The sequence below is a fragment of the Centroberyx gerrardi genome, chromosome 8 (assembly GCF_048128805.1).
Source record: "Centroberyx gerrardi isolate f3 chromosome 8, fCenGer3.hap1.cur.20231027, whole genome shotgun sequence".
Classification (NCBI taxonomy): Eukaryota; Metazoa; Chordata; class Actinopteri; order Beryciformes; family Berycidae; genus Centroberyx; species Centroberyx gerrardi.
The window spans coordinates 19,418,099-19,439,122 of NC_136004.1; the positions used below are offsets into that span (position 1 = coordinate 19,418,099).

General features: G+C 42.1%; 1 protein-coding gene across 1 annotated transcript in view; it reads right to left on the reverse strand.

Moving 5' to 3' along the window:
• Positions 1–20,179, reverse strand: part of gpat2 (glycerol-3-phosphate acyltransferase 2, mitochondrial) — a 28,559-nt gene extending 8,380 nt beyond the window's left edge. The window contains exons 1-16 of the mRNA XM_071919941.2: positions 20,108–20,179; positions 13,018–13,128; positions 12,579–12,652; positions 12,360–12,470; positions 11,805–11,927; positions 10,399–10,498; positions 8,397–8,530; positions 7,658–7,757; positions 6,212–6,391; positions 5,060–5,158; positions 4,420–4,502; positions 2,802–2,929; positions 2,601–2,671; positions 2,094–2,254; positions 1,821–1,924; positions 208–392 (exon numbers count right to left, since the gene is read on the reverse strand). Coding sequence (XP_071776042.1) covers positions 208–392; positions 1,821–1,924; positions 2,094–2,254; positions 2,601–2,671; positions 2,802–2,929; positions 4,420–4,502; positions 5,060–5,158; positions 6,212–6,391; positions 7,658–7,757; positions 8,397–8,530; positions 10,399–10,498; positions 11,805–11,927; positions 12,360–12,470; positions 12,579–12,652; positions 13,018–13,128; positions 20,108–20,179 — 1,836 coding nt within the window. The remainder of the gene's footprint in view (positions 1–207; positions 393–1,820; positions 1,925–2,093; positions 2,255–2,600; positions 2,672–2,801; positions 2,930–4,419; positions 4,503–5,059; positions 5,159–6,211; positions 6,392–7,657; positions 7,758–8,396; positions 8,531–10,398; positions 10,499–11,804; positions 11,928–12,359; positions 12,471–12,578; positions 12,653–13,017; positions 13,129–20,107) is intronic.
• Positions 20,180–21,024: the final 845 nt, after the last annotated feature.

Genomic DNA, 21,024 nt, shown 5'->3' on the forward strand with positions numbered 1-21,024 from the left:
TAAGAGCCATTGAAGTCAGGTAGATGGAACACATACATACTCAGCCACACACACACACACACACACACACACACAATTCAAAACCTCTCTCTGCCCGAGATAGAGGCAGTGGGGTAGGATGAATGGCTGTTCGGGTCCATTAAACATCCATTGAATGAGACGCACTCTATGGGTGTGTGTGTGTGTGTGTGTGTGTGTGAAACCCACTGGCATAAAGCCTGGAGGCAAGAGATGGCAGAGCTGCAGGGCTCTCTCAGTCAGCTCAGACTGACAGAGCACCACGTCAAACTCCATGTCTCCTCTGACTTGCTCGCCCTCCACCCCGTCGCTCCGCACCCTGCTGCTGACGCCGCTGCCGGCCACCTCGCACAGCATGGCTGACACCGCACATGCTGAGGAAACACACACACACACAACACACATTAAAACAATACAGCCACTACTATGTGGGAGATTGGTCGACTTGTCAACTTAGCTGATAAGTGATGGCACCAAAATCATCAGTGTGTCCCCGGTAGATCGTTCACTCAGGTGCCTCATGCCAACACTTCAGCATATGTTGAGTGATAATAGGCGACTTTTAGAAGCTTTTAGAAAGTTGTTACCTCCAACGGCGAAGTAAAAATGATGTCATGTTTTCAACCCTGTCTGTCTTTTTGTCTGTTTGTTTGCAAGATATTTCAAAAAGTTCTGAATGAATTTGGCTGAAATTTGGTAGACTGATCGCACTTGGCCAAATCAGTTGATTTGATTTTGGTGATGATTTCTGCCATTACACAAAGACAACTGATAAACAAACATGAACCGGTACAGAGGCTGCAGCTTTGCAAGTTGGAGAATTGTTCAGCGTTGGCGGAGGTTTGAATTCTACCAAGTGCCTTCCTGCTGTATCATATTTCATATAAATTCGACTGATCCACAAGAATCTGCCAGATTTAGCTGCTATCATTAAAAATATACTTAGCATTTAACTTTAGAGCTGCTACAAGTTCTCATTTTCTTCATTTTGAGATAATGCTAGTTGCCTATGATCACTCACCATAGTGTATGCTGAAATGTTAACATGGAGCACTGGACCAAATGCTTAATGTGTAAGCCGACAATCTCCCAAACAGGACAAGCTCCCCAAAACTTGGTCTATTCCTTTAATGACTTCTCTTGATACTACACTGGCTTATGCAGGTGTTAAACTAATAAGGGTCGTGACATTGATCTGTATAATCATATTAATAATGTGATATTTTATTCATGCCCGTCTGGAAATTTTCTTTTCGCCTGCCCCCCTCCACAGGGAGGTCAAAGCACAGAGTGAGCCACAGATTAACGCCCTTGGAGCTGCCTGATTTCCCTGGATAATACGCTAGCTGGTATTTGACGAATAGTGGTTTTGACGTCAATCCCTATGTGTCATATGTATTGACACAATAGGAAATGGATAGACAATAAGCAACAGGAACTGAGAAAACAAACACCTCCAACAGCTAAAAGGGATCTGCGCTGCCGCTGGTGACCTGGCTCTGGCTCTGGCTCTGTTTCTCATTATGTGCAACGGAAATTATGTGCTGTTGAACATAGCCAACAGCGCTCAAAGCTTGGCATGTTTTTAACACTCAGAGTATCAAGTGCTGAAACTTAAAATATTCATGTTTCCATAGTCATATGCCAACAGCAGTAGCCACAGCCAACGCCTCCCACAAACATCCGTCTGGCGCTGCTAGCTGAAAAAAAGGTGCCTGGAGGACACAGGGCCTAAGGATGATATTTAGGCTTGAATGTAGGAAAGGACAGTCTGCTACACATACACATGCATAGTTACTCACCACCAACAGCCTCCATTATAAAGGTGTGCGTGACAATCTGGGCGTGGAGGGAGAGGCTGAGTGTGGCAGCGAGGGAAGGACAGGGAGCAATAAAGGGGTCTTTCCTAGAAAGAGGAAGGGAGGGAGGCATGGAACAAATGGAAGAAGGGACAGAAACGGAGACAGAGGTTTCACTGAAAGGGAAATTGTATTTTTGCGAAGAAAAACAGTTTTGCTCTTTACTTCGTATCAGTCTTCTCTCACTTTTTCTATTCTCGCAAAAAGAAACCCAACCTGGAAGGCGCGGCAGCGATGGAGAGGTGAGGGGCGAGCAGCGTCAGAGAATAGTAGACCACTTCTACCAAACTTCCCCCAAAGCCCACATCTTTGTTCCTGAACAAGACTTCCTCTGTCAGCCAGGCCACATCACGACACAGGGCAGACGCACACACACCCTGGGAGGGGAGCGGGGGAGTGGAGGAGAGGGACAGATAAGGAGAAATTTCATTCCAAAATCAGATGTACGCAATAACCACCCAGCGACATTAGATAGAGACTAGAGAGTATGACTCAGAAAATCACTGCCACACTAATAATCTACCACAGAAACCAATTCAGTTTATGAGCATATTGGAGTATTGATGGGTCCTTAGTGGGGCAAAGGAGGATTCGACACTGTAACGGCACCATGGGGAAACCTTGCTTGGAAGACACTAACACACACACAGACACAAACACACAAACACACACACATACACACACACACACACACACACACACACACAGGGACAGTGCATGTACCTTGCGGTGTCTGTGCAGCAAAAGACTAGACACCAGACCAGTGGACATCACAGCTGTGCAGGAGGTTGCAGCTAGAAAAGAGGTAACACACACACACACACACACACACACACATTATGCTGCACAGTTTGCATACGATTAGACTAATGGCTTATGAAGATTCATTTGTGATTCAGCAGAGGTACATAATCCTGGACTTACAGTAGAGGAGGTGGAGGATGAGGGCGATGCTGAGGTCTCTCTCTGGATGAGTTGGCTGGATCGGTTCAGGTGCATAAGTAGAAGGCAGGAGCCACGACATCATCCTCTGCCCAAATACAGAGTCAGCTCTTGAGAGAGAGAGGGGAGATGAGGGGAGACGCGGAACGCAGGATGAATAAACTGAATGATAATTTCACTTTAAATCCTCTCTTCTAACTTATACCAGTTCACGAGGGATAGGATATAATTAGAGATAATTTTATTCCCCTAAATCAGTTCAAACAAATTATCCTCAGTCTTATGCAAGATGTGTGCTCCTGTTTCTGATCTAAATTTCTTTTTTATTGTACATATTTTACAATTTTTGTATTGTCTACTGTATTGTATGTTTTATTGTGTGACCCCTGCTGCCATTTCTTGACCAGGTTTCCTTGGAAAAGAAATTTTGAATCTCAATGGGACTTCCTGGTAAAATAAAGGCAAAATAAATAAAATAAATAAAGAAAAGAGCTGGATTCCGAGTGAACCCATTAATGCCCATTATAAGAGCTCAGTGGATGACTAATACCCTATTTCTGAGAAAGAAGGAAAATATGCATCTGGGAAAAAAAACACTCTATAGACTCAAGGGACAAGCCTGCAGTAGCTATATCACCCAAAAATGGATGTGTGCATGATACAGTTTTTTGTGCTGCTTATCAGAGGCTGAGCTCAAGTGATAATGTATGTGAGTATTATTTATGTAGCTCAACTGTGAATCTTTGTGTATGTGTGTGTGTGTCTGTGTGTGTGTGTGTGTGAGAGAGAGTGTGAGCAAGAGAGAGAGAGAGAGAGAGAGAGAGAGAGAGAGAGAGAGAGAAAGGGAGCGTGCAATATAAAATGCTGGCTCTGTAATACCCAAGTGCTACAGAGAGTGACCAAGAATAAATAAATTGTGGGTGCATGTACCCATGTTAAAAAAAACATAATTGTGTTTGTATGTGTAGGTTTTCCATTTCACTTGAACAGCTCCTACATTCCCTGCCTTCATGTATCATGTATGGGGACAAAACAAAAAAGAGGCTTCAAAAGATTAAACCTCAGCAGCCAGAGACAAAGAGAATCAGTGAGCATGGCAGAGACACAATGTTAAGTGCCAGAGCATTTTAATGATGTAGGCTCGCACAAAGCACTAAAATTGCTCACATGCTGATAACAATCCAATCTAGCTATCCCTCTCTTCCTCTTTCCATCTATCACTTGCCATCTCTTTCACTCACGCTCTTTTTTTCTGCTTCCCACTCTCTCAGAAGAATTAAACACATGAAGGGAGCAGAAGCCAAGCAGAGATTGCGCAAGGACAATATTTGCTGTCCGTTATCTTTTTCACTGGCAGACTGTGTAATGTTGATGCTAATTGGACCGAGTCTAAGAGGATGAAAACTCTCAGACTTCTTGCATCATATCTGTGCCAAATTTAAGGTTTAGAGGAAAGTTGATCTTCAAAGTTTAAGGGAAAGTAACTTTTCAATTTCACAGATGTTAGATAAAACACAACCCCACCCAAATCCCTTTGTGGAATGTTCACACACAGACACATACAAACACACACACACACACACACAGCATGGTGTGATACCTATTGTTGAGGATAGTTGGCAGCAACAGGTCCTGAAGAGGGCGCCATCCATCCACTCTGCATCTCCCCGTCTCACACATCTCCTACAGATACACACACACACACACACACACACACACACACAGATGGATAATGTGTGCACACTTGCATACATGCGTGCAAACAATCACACACACTCTCACAGAATTGCAAGGAACTATCTCTAAATCATTCAATACTGGAGTTACTGGAGAAATCTGGTAGACTGAGTTAAGAAAATTAGACAAAGTTTGCGTTGGATCATCATTTTAATTGAAATCCTGGACTAATCTGTACACGTTTTTGCCTCCTCTGAGTGGTTACCACTGCCGTATCCCATTCCGCTATGTTGCTATCTCCCAATGTTAACCTTAAGATAAACCTGCCTCTGAGTGAGGATAAAGAAAACTAAAGGATAAAGTAAGGAGTACAGATACAAAGTAAGAGTTAAATTCAGGTTAGGGTAAAGCTTGAAGAATTTTAAACCTAATTTGTACAAGACGATTTGGTTAGCGGAGTTTAAAAGGTCACTGTAATCTTGGACAAGGTTTAATCTTTGCCTGTGCAACAACTTGCAAATGATTAGCAGGTCCTTGATGATTTGCTTAGTTCTGTTGTGCACCTTGAGAGAGAAGGGCTGCGCGAAGTGGATCCTCACACTTCCACCTGTCCTCCTCCAGAGAAGAGACCACAGGAACCGCAAAAGGGAACTTAAGCCAACCTGTGGAGATATGCAACACACACACACACGCACACACGCGCGCACACACACACACTTAGAGGAGTGCTACATAATGGGTTTAGCCAGAGCGATAATATCATAATGAGTCCCTGCCTTTAGGAGGTACATTACAACTGCAATATCACTAATGAACAGCATCGATGATGAGCAATAAGATTAATAGCCAGTCAGAGTGTGTGCTATGTGTGTCTGTGTACAAGACTGTGTGTGAAATGCTGTACTGTACGTTGTGTCTGAACTACAGAGAACAAAATGATGAGGCAAGGACCTTATTATGGCAATTAACCCAAAGCAACACCCACTCTCCAGTACCCAGTCGAAGCTCTGATAATAGTAGAGAATAAGACTAATGGAGATTAATGGCAGTCACCATCGTCTTACAAAATAAAATGCAGGCTTAACATAATCAACCAACCTTGGCAAGCCCGATGCAGAAATGAGAGAACAGCGAAGTTGTAGGGCACGAAGCTGTATCCCGGATCATTATTGCCAATTCTGAGATATTCTGTTTTGCCTCTAAACCTTCACTTGCCCCTAAGGATATTATAGTTATAGATTGCTCCTATTAAAGCGATGCTGAACTTTCCTAGTACCTTGAGTTGTGTAACTTCCTGGCCATGATAGAACCCCAAAATTCTCTGTTATCTACTGCTCCAGTAGAGACGATTGGAGAATTGCATTTTTTTCTCTCTTCATTCACTTCATTTGAATGAAGAGAGAACACCGAAATTCTTCTGACCGGATTTCGGTGTTACACTTCAATAAACATAAAGAGAGCGTTTCACGTAAAAAAAACATCAGCAGAATGTCTCATTTTTTTATATCTTGTCAGAACCTGTTTCACCATACAATGGCAGTGAATGGAGAGAGAAAAAAACGCAATTCCCCAATCGCCTCTACTGCAGCAACTGATAACAGAGAATTGCCAATTCTGGGGTTATATCATGGACAGGAAGCTACACAACGACACTTTAAGAGGCGTTTGTGTGTGCTTGAAAGTGTGCCTGTGTGTGTGTGTTTGCACGCAGGCACCTGTATGTTAGTCTTGGGGACAGAGTCATAGGAGATGCCCACAGGGACCAGACTGACATCGAGCACAGATCCGTTTTTGATGAGCTCTCTGATGCGAGCGAGCCACTGGCCACCTTGGCCGGACTCCCATGACACACCAACACTTACGGCCTGGCCCTCGCGAAGCAGCTCACGTACCAGCTGGAGAGGGAGGGGGGAAAAAAGACAAAGAGAGATGGCAGAGACAAAGGCTTGAAAAGTTCTGGGAGCAGGGGAGCAATTAACATAAAAGGCCTACCATGCATTTTGAAAATACAAATAGGCAACGCAGCAAACCTCAGAGGGAAGACAAAGAGACGGGACGATAGGGCATGCGGGGGATGCAAAAGGGCAACTGGGAGGAAGAGAAGTCAAAATGCAGAGGACAGAGAGGATAAAGAGTAGAAGTGAAAGGGACTGTGGGGGACACTTCACGAGATTTAGAAATACTTCCATTGCCTCAAGTACTGTTTTCCCCTTACAGACAGAGAAAATTCAATTACTATTGAACAGCAGCTAAGCAGGCCTACACTCAATAAACAATAAAGGTCTATTAACATTGAAATACAGCCAATAAACAACCTGCTTTCTCACGCAGAGCCAATATGCTTACTCACATAAATGGTCAATGAAAAAAACCCTACTCACTGCCTCACTCATAAACAACCTGTTTATGTTCCACTGTGGTTATAGTCCCTCAGATTAATGTCAGGCTGAGCCATTTTATTGATTTTATCTTAATAAAGCCAGTAAGTCCTCCAAATGAAATGTACTTTATTCGGCAAACAGATACAATGCGCAAAAAAAACAAACTCCCTAGCCAGATGCAAAGAGAGGAAGACATTAATGATAAATAGGGGTGAGTGACAAAAAAAAAAAAAAAAAAAAAAAAAGGTAATAAGGCATGAGGCAATGCACAATAAGAAGGCACTTGAGGAAACTCTGACGAATGGAACAAAGACAGAGGGAGAGGAGAGAGCCATTAATACACTCCATGGAAATCTCCCAAATAAGGAAAAACTGACAAATTACCTTCCCATAAAAACAACCTGCCCGGGCCTGCCAAGCACACACAATCAAGCTAACCCCCATTCTTCTCCTTTCTCCTTCCTTCCCTCCCGCTCTCCCTCCCTCGCTTTCCTCACTCCAGCCAACTCTAAAGCTGCAATCTCTGTAGCAAAACTCAAGCCTGTTGGTAATTTATGAGAATGAATAGAGAGAGAGAGAGAGTAGGATGAGGCTGGGGAAAGAGGGAGACGGGGAAAGGACGGGTTGTATTCTGACTGAGGAGCTGACGGTGAAAACGGTATACTAAAGAGAGCAATAAAAAGAGTGTGTGCGTGTGTGTGAGTGAGTATGGTGCGGGTGTGTGGCTCCACTGAATATCCATACATTAAAACAGCCAATTTAAGTAAGAGTCAGACTTACGGAGGTCATGACTGGTGAGTACAGGCCGTCCATCTCGGCATCCTGCTCAGTCAGTGCACAAGGTGGCAGGAGGACCACGCCTACTTTCTGCAGGACTGACCTATAAGGAAAGCAGTGCAGGGTAAAAAGAAATGGCTGACCAGCTGGCCATAACGTCGTCTTATTGTCCCAGGCTGTTTCTCAGGTGATATCTCAGACATCACAATATCTCAGACAACCTGGAAAGATGCTGCATCTTCAAAACTAATTGGGGGCCTTATAATTAAAAGGTAAAAATTTCCAACTTTGAAAAGCCCCAACTCCTGCGCCGCAAGTCCGATTGACACGAAACATGCTACACACATTCAGCTATCCTTACACATTTGATTGGCCTAATGAGGGCACTATAACTAAAGGTCAAAATTTTAAACTCAAACGTGATATCTCAGAAACCACTGGTGTGATTTTGATGAGGGATGACGCTGATTTTGGCAGTGTGTTCTGGCGTTTTGAAATAATTACACTGATTGGCTGATGGAGGCACTATAATTAAAGGTCACAATTAAAAAATTTGAAAGGCCATAACTGTTACACCACAGTTGAGTTCAGTTTTGTTGAAACTGGATGGATGCTGTTTCTGATTGGCCCAAAGGGTGCCTGCATCATTTGCAGGGGATGACATATTTACTGGTTACCTCTGCAGGACTTTTGTGTCTGTGACTGTGTGTGTGTGTGTGTGTGTGTGTGTGTGTGTGTGTACCTTAGCCAGGAGCTGTTAATCTGGAGGGGATAAAGAGTATATGGGACTCTCAGGTTGTGACAGAAGAGAACCAGAGGGATGAGAGCACAGTCCATGACGCTCTGACGCACATACACATACACCGGCAGAGAGCCCTAAATAACAAATGAACAGACGCAGCTTTAGATACCTAGGGTTAATCACATTGTTTTTCACCATGGCAAACAACAGAAGACTGTGCAAAGGTGGTGCATGCAAGCAGTGAGTGGAAGCATGTGTGCGCATACACACACACGCGCGCGGCTTAGGAGAGTATTTCTGTGGCCTTACATTTAATCAATATCGATCATCATGCCCCACAAGCCTATCTAAGATAATATCAGCGGAATGGAATGTCGAGAAAATACATTTATATTTTAAACCAGCACAGATATAAAGACAGACATTCAAAGCTAACCTTTTTACACTCAAATGGTGAGGAAAGGTGGAGAAAAAGACTATGTATGTGTAGATTATGTGTGAGTGAATGTAAGTACATATCGCAAAAAGCCCACAGTAGACCTATAGTGTTTTTCAAGGTCAACAAGAAGTCCATTATTCTGTGCTTGGCCCTTTCCATTGTTCGTGTTCTTCTGAACGGCACCTGATTTTTCCATTAGAGATACAGGAGTGGAGCGCTGATTTCACCACCGAACTGTAATTATATATACGCTGAAGTCAAGGCAGAGATAAAATATGATTGCACTTTTGCGGAAATTGTAATCTCACTTGTAAAAATGGTACTAATGTTTTCAATAAAAATGCTATAATTGAAATTTGAAAAAAAAAATAAATGATAGGATTCAGAATTCTGCAGGTTCTTTCATAAGCAATTATCAAAATAACTCAATATTGTTGTTGCTGGGTTTTTTTTTTTATCTTCATCAGTCCATCGGGCAAAGCTGGTCCCAAAATCTCATTTAAAGATTTTTCACAAAATTGACAAATATCAGTTACACTGGTTTATCAGTTAAAATGATTTAGCAGCAAAAATGAGTTTTTAAATCAGCTGTTAGTTTTTGATCAGTACAGATTTGTGAACCCTTATATCATGTGCAAAATGTTTCAGTAAATAAAAGAGGGAAGGCATGGTGGAAGCTCCACAAACATTTAGACAGCGACACATCATACAAAATCTTTTGACTCCACACTCTTATGATTTTTGTGTGAAATGAAACAATGAATATACAGTTGAAGTGTAGACCATCAGATTTCACCTTTTAGGGTAATTTCAGCCATAATGGATAAATAAAGAATTACATCCCTTTTTTTTTTTTTTTTTTTTTACATGGTTGTCCTATTTCAAGGTTCCAAAAAATTGGACAGATTAAGATTCTATTCTATTTTATTATTATATTATTGCTGTAAGAAATTCTGAATTTGCGACGACTCCTAGATGACTCAAAACCATAAGCACCACTACACTCTGGTTTTCATGTGCTTTTCTGTTTCTTTTTGCCTTGGGCTGTATTTTAGGGGGATTTCGGCTGAAGATACGGCCCACTGAAGTCATTCAGCCTATCTTAAAGTTCTGTAACAGCAGCATGCTTCAGATCTTTATTTACTTGTACTCATTTAGCCAACCATGTAATTAGGGCTGTGTAGTGTGCAGCTGAAACCTCACAGGGATAATTAAATGTAACAAGGCAAGAAAGAGCACAGTAAGTTGTCAAGTACTTGGTAATGCGTACAGTTTTCAGACTTTAAAAAAAAGATTAAAAAAAAACTTTCATCAGATATGGCTGGAAACACCCTAATTTCACATCAAGTAATGAGAGTATGGCGCCAAAACATCAAACAATGTATGACTGTTCAAATACATAGTGTACTTTCTGTATTTTGGAGGAAAACTTTGGGCACATTTAGTATAGAAAGAGTCATCTGAGCATGAAAAGCTAGGGGGGCGTGTTGTTCTGAGTGTGTGTGTGTGTGTGTGTGTGGGGGTGTGTGTGTGTGTGTGTGTGTGCGCGCAATTCATATGTACCTGTTGTGATGCTCTGTGCAAAGCTGCCAGGTGGTTGAGGTTAACTTGAATACTGCCGAATACAGAACCAAGCATCTTCAACATCACCCAGCCCACAAATCTATGCAGGAAAGGAGAGTGGGTGGAGGGAGGAATAAAAAGAAAGAGAGGAGAGAAGAGGGGATATAGATTACTGGAGATAAAGAGAGGAGGTGAATGTAGAAGAACTGCAGGGAATAATGGATAGCTAGTGGCGACGCCAAGAGAAAACACATGCCTTTGACTTGATGTAGAGAGAAAAGGAGAGTTAGGGAAGGAAGTGAAGATGGAGTTAAGCGTGACAACATGTAAATGAGATAGATGGGAGAGAGACAAAGTGGGGAGAAGAGGGATGGAGATAAGAAAGAAACTGATGACAGAGGAGAAAAACAAAATGAAGAGCGATAAAGAGGAGGAATGGTGCGAGGGTGACAGCGGTAGATAGACAGAGGCAGTAAAGGGGCGAGAGAGAGAGAGAGAGAGAGAGAGAGAGAGAGAGAGAGAGAGAGAGAGAAGAAAGGAGCAGCAGAGAAAATACAGGGCAGATTGCGAGGAGAGATTCTAGACTATAAGAAACAGACAAAAAAGTGTCTTCAAAAGGCCAAAAGTTTCAACTCGATTTCACCAGCTATTCACAGAATGCTAATACGGTCGGTGGTTACTTGAAACAGGCTCTGAAGGCCAGACAGACACATAGCACCCAATTCCAATTTAAAGCTACAATATGCAACTTTTTCGCCTTGAGCCAGCAAAGTCTTTGTAAGTCCGGCACTCCTGCACCTGAGTTCAGCCAAATTCGCGCCCCAACACCTGTCACTTATCTTGATGAGCTGTTTGATGAACTCTGTTGGATAACCTTGCACTGCTAGCTGGCTATGTAGAAAATGGACCATGCTAGAAACACTCCCTTTTGTTTGACATTAGCTTTTCTCATGTGTTTGCCTTTTTCTTTAGTCTTGCCTCACTAATATTTTGTTTTCTGTTGTTTTGTTTAATGTCTGTATATCTTGAATATTGCATACTAATGCTTGAGGCAAGTAATATATGGTGTATATTGGGGAAGGTGTAATGTCTCTGTCTATGTACTAAGATACCAAATAGAAGTGTTCTGTTGATCCCTGTTTTATTTTATGTCATAAATCAATAAAAAAACTATTGAAAAGAAAAGCCAATTTCAGGCAAATGGGGGGGGATTTACTCAAGGCATGTACACATGGTCACATAATGTACAATGCATCCTATTTATTTATTATTTTATGTGAAAAGGTTGCATGCTGTAGCTTTATAAGTAAACAAACATAAGTACACAAAGAAACAGACAAATCTCTCCCTCTCTCTCTATTTCTCATTCACACTTTTCACCCACCCACCCAGCCACCCATACACACCGCAAGAGGCCAGGAGAGATGCAGGTGTTAATGAGGGTGAGGTATGGTGAGAGGCGGTTGAGTTGCCCTCGGCTGTCTCCCCCCTCTGGTGCTTTTTGTTCCGCTGTGAGAGCCTCCTGCACCCTGAAACACATGGTCACAGGACAGCAGGGTTAACACGGCACAAAGCTGCTTTTGTGCTGCACATAGACAAACGCTAACACCAGCCTTCCAGTAAGACAACAACATCCTTGGGTAAAGAGGTTACATAAAGGTTAAACTCAATTAGACTGAGGGAGAGAAAACAACAGATACAAAATGAAGACTCAGTGACAGAGATAGGGAAAGTCTGGCGACAGTCCCAAGTTATCCCATTTCCCTTCGTTGGCTCTGCACAGACCCCACGGTAGCCTTCATTTTCTATATCTCTGTCTGTATCTCTTATCTTTCCTCCTCCTTTCTGTTTCCCTCTCTCCAGACATGCAGAAGCCTGTTTCATTTTCTATATCTCTGCCCATCACTTATTTACTCTCCTCTGGCATCTCTACCGCTCTACTCCTCTTTTCCCTCAGGTACCTGTTGCTCTGACAGACTCCATCCAGTCTCTTGCCAACTGGACTCGGGTAAACCTTGCATCCATTCACATACAGCACACAGCACACCCTCCGCACCAGCCAGCCACGGTACCTACAATACAAAAACACACGATGCAGGCAGTTAAAAAATGGGTCTGGGTGTGTTTTGTGGGTACTGTAAGAATTTCTAAGCGTTCATCTAGGTAGATATAATCAATACCTGGTGTGTGTCTCGTTGACGCTCAGAAGGTTTTGGAAGCCAAGGGAAGGAGAGTTTTGTCCAAGCTTCTTGCCCTGAACCATGACGCATAGAGAAAAACACAGAGAGAGACACACACACCTCCAGCTGACCAGGGCCATAACAACAACAACAACCCAGATTAAGCACTGTCAGGCAGAATCCCATTAATCACATGAAAGACACCATTATAACCTAAGAGGCCTCTGAAGGATACCGCCTGAATGGGGACATCTATTAAGGCATCTCTGAATTTGCTAAATGAGCTCAGTGTGTCAGGTCAGCCCTCTCTAAGGATATTGGTTTCATTGTTATTGGAAAGATCATATAGACTCGTACCAGGATTTCCTCAACCATTTCTCCCTCCTCTCACCCCGTCTTTCTACCACTCTTCTCTTCATCCTCTACGCTGCATACTCACCAGACTGTCTGGGGTGCACTGGTGGCAGCACTGACCTACACTGGGTCTGAATTTACCCAGGTAGGGAGGCACCGCCTTCAGCTTTTTCTTGATCTTCACTCCCCATGATAACTAAGAGGGAGGGAAACACAGTGTCACATACTGTATACTGTACTACTACATCATACAGGTATTAGTTAAAGGATAATTCCGGTTATTTTCAACCTGGGCCTCATTTTCCTAGTTTTTACCATCACCACAGTTTTTACCACAGCGCTCCCGGGAGGAATGTAAAGCTCTACAGTGAAGTAAGTGATGAAACATAATCATAATCAATCGTCATGATGGCAAAACCTAGCGAAATAAGGGACAGGTTGAAAATAACCAGAATTATCCTTTAATACAGGCCCGTATGAGCTCTAGTATTACGCAATCATAGCACCATCAGGCACAAACAACAAATGCCCTAATGCAAGGGCCAGACTGTGAACTGTGTAATCAACCAGACTAATGGAACCTGCAGCAGGCTGACTGCTGGTCAGCGCTGTATGCAATTCTCAAATTTTGTGACATGAATATCTTCACAAATTTTATCAATGGGATTATCATGCTATTATCACGCTGTGTGTGTGTGTGTGTGTGTGTGTGTGTGTGTGGGGGGGTGACTGTGTCTGTCTCTGTGTAAGATTAAGTGTCATACTTGAAATTCGGATTGATTATCTCGCTTAAATGAGAACTGGGCTCATGGATCTCCTAATATCAATGACACTTTTGTCATGGTTGAATGAAGTTGATGGATTGCACAAAACAGAGTAGTTGACTGAATCAATAGCTGGCAAAGGAAAAGTCCATTTAAAGACACATTACTACCTACTACTACTTACTATAAAGACAAAGCTTGGAATTAATTATTGATAATCTAAATAAGTAGTCCAGGGGACAGGCCTAATATTGGGAAATAGAAGCGCTCTGTTCATGTTCACATCCAAAGGATTTTCTGCTTGAAATATGAGAGTAGTCCCAACTCCTTAAATTTACCATATCATCCAATTCAATTGGATCTAACTAGCCCTAAAGATTGAGGTAGGTTTTTCTCCTCCTCAAGTAAATCAATTTTAAGAGAATCAGCAAGATTGGATCTTGACAAATTTCATCTCAATCCCATTCCATTATGTACTTTAAACCCTGTTAAACCACTTGAGATCAAAACAATTACAAACTTGGCTCAAAGTCCTTCTATCCTGAAACTGAACGCTCTGTCATTATTAGTGTTGTAGTCGAGACCACCTAAACCGAGACCGAGTCAAGACCAAGACCAGAGCATATCAAGTCCGAGTCAAGACCAAGACTTTGAGGGGGCGAGACCGAGTCAAGACCAAAACCGAGGGGGGGCGAGACCGAGTCAAGACCGAGACCAGACCAATGCGAGACAGTTTTCAAGACCATGACTGTAATCATAGTGTTGGCTCGACATTTACACCATTCCTGTTAAAATTCCCAACGAAAGAAAGCATTATTTAGCAATTTTAGTAAAACACAAATGGATGTACAGAATATACTCAGTGACAGAAGGCAATCCTTTGATCTGAAACACTGCAATTCCATATCACTGACCTTCAGAAAGGCTCAACACAGTGGGCAGAATGAAACAGAAGTGTAAAAACACCTTACTGCTGCTAAATTATGACTCCCCCAAATTGTCACATCAGCCACTGATTGCTAAATTATTCAGTAAGTAATAACCTGTATGATGATACAGTATATGATCTGTATGCGGGAGTGTGCTGTTAATCAACCGAAGCATGAGTCTATAGTGGTTATATTGAAAAACATATTTATTTGAAATGTAAAGCCTGTTGGCCTGCAGTAGAAAATAATTTCACAGTGGAAAATAAGTTGACATATGGTGCCTTCAAAAGTAGCAACCAATAACTGCTGTCACAATCAATGTATGAAGAACATATCTACACTTGAAAGGTGAGTCTGTAATGAACCAAAATACAGATATACTAGATTTGAATTTTTTTTTTGACATTTTTCAATATGATGCATGCCAAAAGTGGCGAGGCAGTATGACTCTAACCTTGGTAGTATTACTCTACAGCTGGAAATTATTCTTCACAACAAACATGGCAAAATGGGAAATGAATTTAAATTAGAGTTTGGTTGCATTTTAGAAACATGAGAGATTGCAACATTCTGTGACCTAAACGTGCTCGGTGGGGTCTCATTATAATGCCTCCTTGACTGAAAACCCTCTCCACTGGTGCTGAGGAGGCAGGGACTGACAGCACCTTCAGTGCCAACATGTGGAGTTGTGGGAATCTGTCGTGGTATTTTTCCCAGAAGACAAGTGCATTGTCAATGTCTGAGTCCTGGATGACATCAAAGTATTTGCTGATCTGTGTTACAATACTTGAATTCTGGCCTGAGCTACGCTTCTTGTGGGCCTTGTAGCGGGACAGAAGGCGTGGGCATTTGGCTGGTGGCGAGTCATTGGCTGGATCCACATCAGTGGCCCCTGAGTCAGTTGTATCTCCACTCTCCATGATGTTCTCCACCTCCAAGATCAAAGTATCTGAAAAACACAAAAACAAACAAACAAAAAATGGTTACGTTAGATTTAAAGGGTTAGATAGTTCACTTTGCAATGACATGATTACATTATATACACTCACTGGCCAAAATAAGTGGAACACAGTTTTCCATAAAACATAAAGGAGCTGTCAAATGTTTTGTTAAGCAAAACCTGCACCCCCTGTTCTTAATCTGATTAAACCAAGTACCATTAAAGTACAATCTTCAGCTAATAAGGAAAGTCTTCGGTTGTTGAATGATGATGTTTAAATCAATGAATGATGACCAAAATGTTTGCTAGTTCTGTCATAGATTAGCAGGAGAGTATCCTCACTTATTATTGGCAAAAGCAGCATTTGATTCAGAAATTATTTGATAATTATACGATTACCAGTCAATTGTCATGCTCATCAAAAAAGCGAGTCACAATCCAGAAGTTGCACATGAATTGGAAGTCAAACATCTTAGATTATCAGATTAAGAACAGTAAGAGCAGGTTTTGCTTAACAAACATGTGACAGCTCTTATGTTTTATGGAAAACTGGTGTTCCAACTATTTTGGCCAGTGAGTGTATGTTATATTTTTTGCAAAATGGAAAAGATAACTGGATAAAAATGTATACTAACCTGTGAGTGTCTTCTTCAGTTCATCTCTGAACTTCTTCTGTGATGTTGCACTTCCCCCATTGGTAACGTCCAGATCCACCCAGCTAAGGCCAAACTGTGGATCCAGCATGGTAGCCAAAAAGTACACATTGTGGTTGAAAGGTTCCTCTCTTCCGCTCTTCTTGGCCATGTTCGTTGTTACAAAGATTCCAGAAAATCTTTTCACCAGAGACTCTCGGAGGGCCCTGACTAATGGCCGACACTGCACACGGGTCTCTTCCATCTTGAGGAGGTGTGTATTCAGGTCCAGGACAGTTGGAACCACCATACTAATGGTAACTGATTTCTCTCCTTCTGTCAGGTCTGTTGCCTCAGAGAATGGTGCAAGAATTGCACTCAGTTCCTTCAGCTGGTTCCACTCACGAGCACTAAAAATCACATTCTCATTGTCCTTTCTGCAGATTTCGGTGAGGGCTTTGTGGTCCAGAGCTGTTAGGGCCTGTATGTTTTTGTAGGTGCTGTTCCAGCGAGTGGTGTTTGCTGCTGGAACAGTCTTATCAGTGCCAAACATAGCCTCAAACTTGTCTTTGAATTGTGAGCTGCTATGTAACAGTGTTGTGAACCGTGATGTTTTGGCGATAGCGAGGGAGATGGTCTTAATCTCCTTCATGCCGTCGTTCACAACTAACTGTAGAGAGTGGGCAAAACAGGAAAGACGTTCACCTGTTAACCAGGGTAATTCTGTGTCTTCCTCTGAATTCATGTCCTCCCACAGGTGTTCATCATCTAGATTCTCTTCCTCACTCTCACTGTCATCAGAATGCTGCTGTGGCATTTGAACCTTGCAAGCGCATTTCATATTGGCAGCATTGTCTGTTATGACATAGCTTATCTTCTGACGGATACCATATTCTTCCATGATCTCTTCAAAGGCACAAGCAATTCGCTCTCCAGTGTGTCTTCCTATAAAACGCCTGCAATCCAGCAGGTAGGACTCAAGTGCATAGGAACCCTTTGATTTGCAGCACACATGGGCAGTTACTCCAAGGAAAGAGCGTAGCCTGCGATCGGACCAGAGGTCAGTTGTTAATGACACAGATGATTGGGTCTCTAGCTCCTCCAGAATAGTTTGCTTGACCTGGCTCACCAGCACAGGTATCCGTTTCTCAGAAATTGTTCTTCTAGAGATTGGTGTGTACTTACTGTCCATAATCCCAAGAAAGTGTCTAAAATGTCCATTGTCCACAATTGACAGAGGCAGACAACACCCAATTATCAAATCCTGGATAATGGCTTCATTGATGGCTTGTTGCCTCGGCGAATGTAGACTGTAGACCTGCACATTCTGGGTAAACGATACTATAGTTGGCTGTGTGACATCTGTCTCTTGCCCCGCCTTGTACTCCAAGAACCTGAAATACAGGAGGGAAGAATCTATAAGATTTCTGGTAATATGAACAGCAATCACATCAAAAGGGCAATTTTATTCATAATGGTGTAAGATGCACAGAAAGCAAAAGTAGCAGAGGTATAAAAATGTATGTAAAATCTGTACCGTATTTAATTGGAACACAATATGGACACAATAATACATACACAGCAAGGCTCCTGATACCATCTAACCCACTGGTGCAACTGTTTCAGATAGTTGCACGAGCATATGATTTGGTAGCACCATTTTAATTATCATCTTAAAAATTATTGAATTAATTTCAGTTTTCTTGAGATTATATTTGATAGATCGCTGGATTTTTAAAGTGTCTCATACACTGCGCACCTTGAACAGCCAAAGACTGAGTGAGTGAGCGAGGGAGAGAGGAGCTTGCGACTCTCAAAACACACAACACAAGCAAAAGGGCTGTCATCTTTTGACTAGGTAAAATGTTAAATATTCGATCTGTAACTGTGTATTCAAAATCATCACTGCTAAAGTAACGTGCCTTGTATTTATACCAGGTGAAGTAGCCCATTTAATAAGGAAACTTTTCATAAAAGCGGAGGTGCATTATACGCTCTCCTCTCTTTGTGCATTCAAACCTCTAACGTTAGGTCTCTCGCCCAAGTGAGAGAGCGGTGAGACATGGCAAAAGGCAGCAATACATGCCTGAAAACTGCCACACCAAATTAAACCACAAGCACACAGAACTTGCCAGAGGAGCGTAATCTACCGTTGATAATAAAAATTGACTGGCATTTTATCTATGTGACTTAACATCACTAGAAATCAATGCCTATGTAGTTTTTTGCTGCTATTCTGTCGGCGATCTGCTTCTGAGCTAAAACGAGACAGCTATTCACCTCTCACCCTTGTCTGTTGTGGATAAAACTATGATTGAATATACATTGGTAATATATATTATATACAATATACACATTCGCCGAATCTCTTAGTTATTGGAGTCATGGGGATGCGGGGGAGAGTTGTCATAATGTTAGCTAAGTTAGGTTATTTGCAAGGTAACGTTAACTACTAGTGGGATGTAACGTAGCTTCTGACAAAAGAGGGCAAGCGCTGAGAAATTGTTGGTCATGTGTTAAGTTTTTGCTTGTGGTAAACAAAGAAGAGACAGGGCACATAATGCTATATAACGTTAATTAATAAATAATAACTACATTAACGTTGTGTTGCTAGCTAGCTTTGCTAGCTTGACACTTACCTTTCCTTATGTTTTCGTTCAAGATGACGATAAAAGTTGGATGTGGTCCCAGCCGTCTCAGTGAAGGTTACTTTACAGATCTTACATTCTGCTGAGTGTTTTTTCTTACCACTTGTTTTGCAAAGAAACTCTTTGTGTTTTGTATAAGCAAATCGTATGATTGACGATTTGGACGACATCTCTGCAGCCATAGATGGCGCACTGCTCTCTCCCTTGTCTCCTTGTGTTCTCTTCCTTGGTGGCAGAGCGGTAAAATGTTCAAACTTAAAATAAGCAAAGTTATTGGTTGCAATTGAAGGGGGGAGTTTTACATCCAATCACAGTAAAAATAAAAAAATAAAAAATCAGACAATACACAGGCAGGTAATGATGTCACTGCGGTTGTGGTCTCGACTGGTCTTGAAATAAAATTCCGAGTCCTGCTTGTCCGAGACCGAGTCAAGACCGAGTAAAAATGCAGTCGATTCCGAGACGAGACCGAGACCTTCAAAATGTGGTCTCGAGACCGGTCTCGAGACCAAGACCGATCTCGAGTACTACAACACTAGTCATTATAGTAACATTTATTTTCCACTCCTCCTCTCCTTGTTCTTTCATCATCAGACAGGCCTACTGTAGGCAATCTTCAGAAAAAATGGGTCAAATCAGCGAGTTTCATATCAATACATCCAGCAGCAGTTGAGAGTAAACATTTAGAAATGAATTTGTCAGTTGATGGGAAGGAGGATATTAAAATCAGTTTTGTCTGTGAGGAAGAAAAGTTTAAGAGTGATGCAGTTTTGGGCAGGCGTATTACAGATGAGCTAAGGATGGACAGAGACTAGCAAATGGCAGAAGATTTGAGGAAACAGGCTATGTTGAGGCTATGTCTGAGGCAGTAGAGGGGGCCAGTGAGTGGCCGTGACTGAGGAGAATGAACACTGACTGGGGGACAAAAAAACTTTTAACCACCCCAGTTGCTGACAGGAGGCGGTTGTAGTACACCCACCATCTTTGTAGTCTTGTCATGATTTCCAAAATGGAGGAAAAGCTTGTATTATGTGTTTCATAATTTCCCGAGTTGTACAGCAACTCTATCAGAGAATACTGAGAACACACAAAGAAGACTTATGCATGGTGAAATGTTATACAGGTTCTCTTGTGATTTAGAGTAAAAATCTGGATGGAAAGTGTACCATGTGAGGTTAGTGCACTTGGGTGCTTAATGTAAAAACAGGGTCTCAGACAGTGGGGAGGACAGAAGGAGGGTGTCATGTAGGCACTGTTCTTACTGCAGGTCTGTTTTGTTGAATTGGTGGAAGGACCATCTCTTTGTTTAGGCCATTATTCCTCTCCTGCACCATGGTGAGCCACTCTGCAGATTTCCAGCCACAGACCTACCAACGTAAAGATTGGGGGGAGAAGTACAGTGTACAGCATCATGTAAAAACACAGTTTTCACACACATTCCCACATCATGCTGGGTAATAGAGACTGTGGGTGTGTGCGTGCGTGCGCATCTGTAAACGAATGCGAGTGGGTGGGTCGTAATTTTTAAGGAGCTTTAGGATACAACACCAGTTTTGTGAATTTTCAGAACGCAATGTTTGGAGAATAAGCGTTATCTCTCCAATTACAGAAAATAAACACACACAGACACACTCACTCACACACACACACACCTCATGTTACAAAAAAATCATTTTGTCCTCCGGTCCTTGGCAAGGGAGTGTTGGCAGCACTCACCAATCTATCACCCTGTGCCCGTAGCTACAATTACACCCATCTAACCAGCTCTTCTTTACCTCCACCCTCAGTCTCAAATTCTTCCCTTCACACTTTTCTAGTTAAGGGACAGCAGCTTCAGTTCTTGCTGCCCATTTCCCATTGTTTCTTCCCTATTAGATTGTTGGAAAACTTTAGTTTCAAAGTTTGGTGCTTGCCTCTGCATGCAGGTGGGAATAAAAAAAGGAAGAAACTGTCTTTAAGATGTTAGAGGTTGTGAGGAAATTGAGGGTGCAGTAATGTAAAGATGGAGCAGAGCACTCGCAGGCTATAAATCATTAAAGCAGGATGCATAGCCATCAGCTAAAAACACTCCTTATGCAACTGATGCTATCCCCTTATCAACTCAAAAACTCAGTAATGAGAGTGGGTCAAAGCAATATAGGTCATAATGTAATATTATCTAACTTATCTAGATTATCTA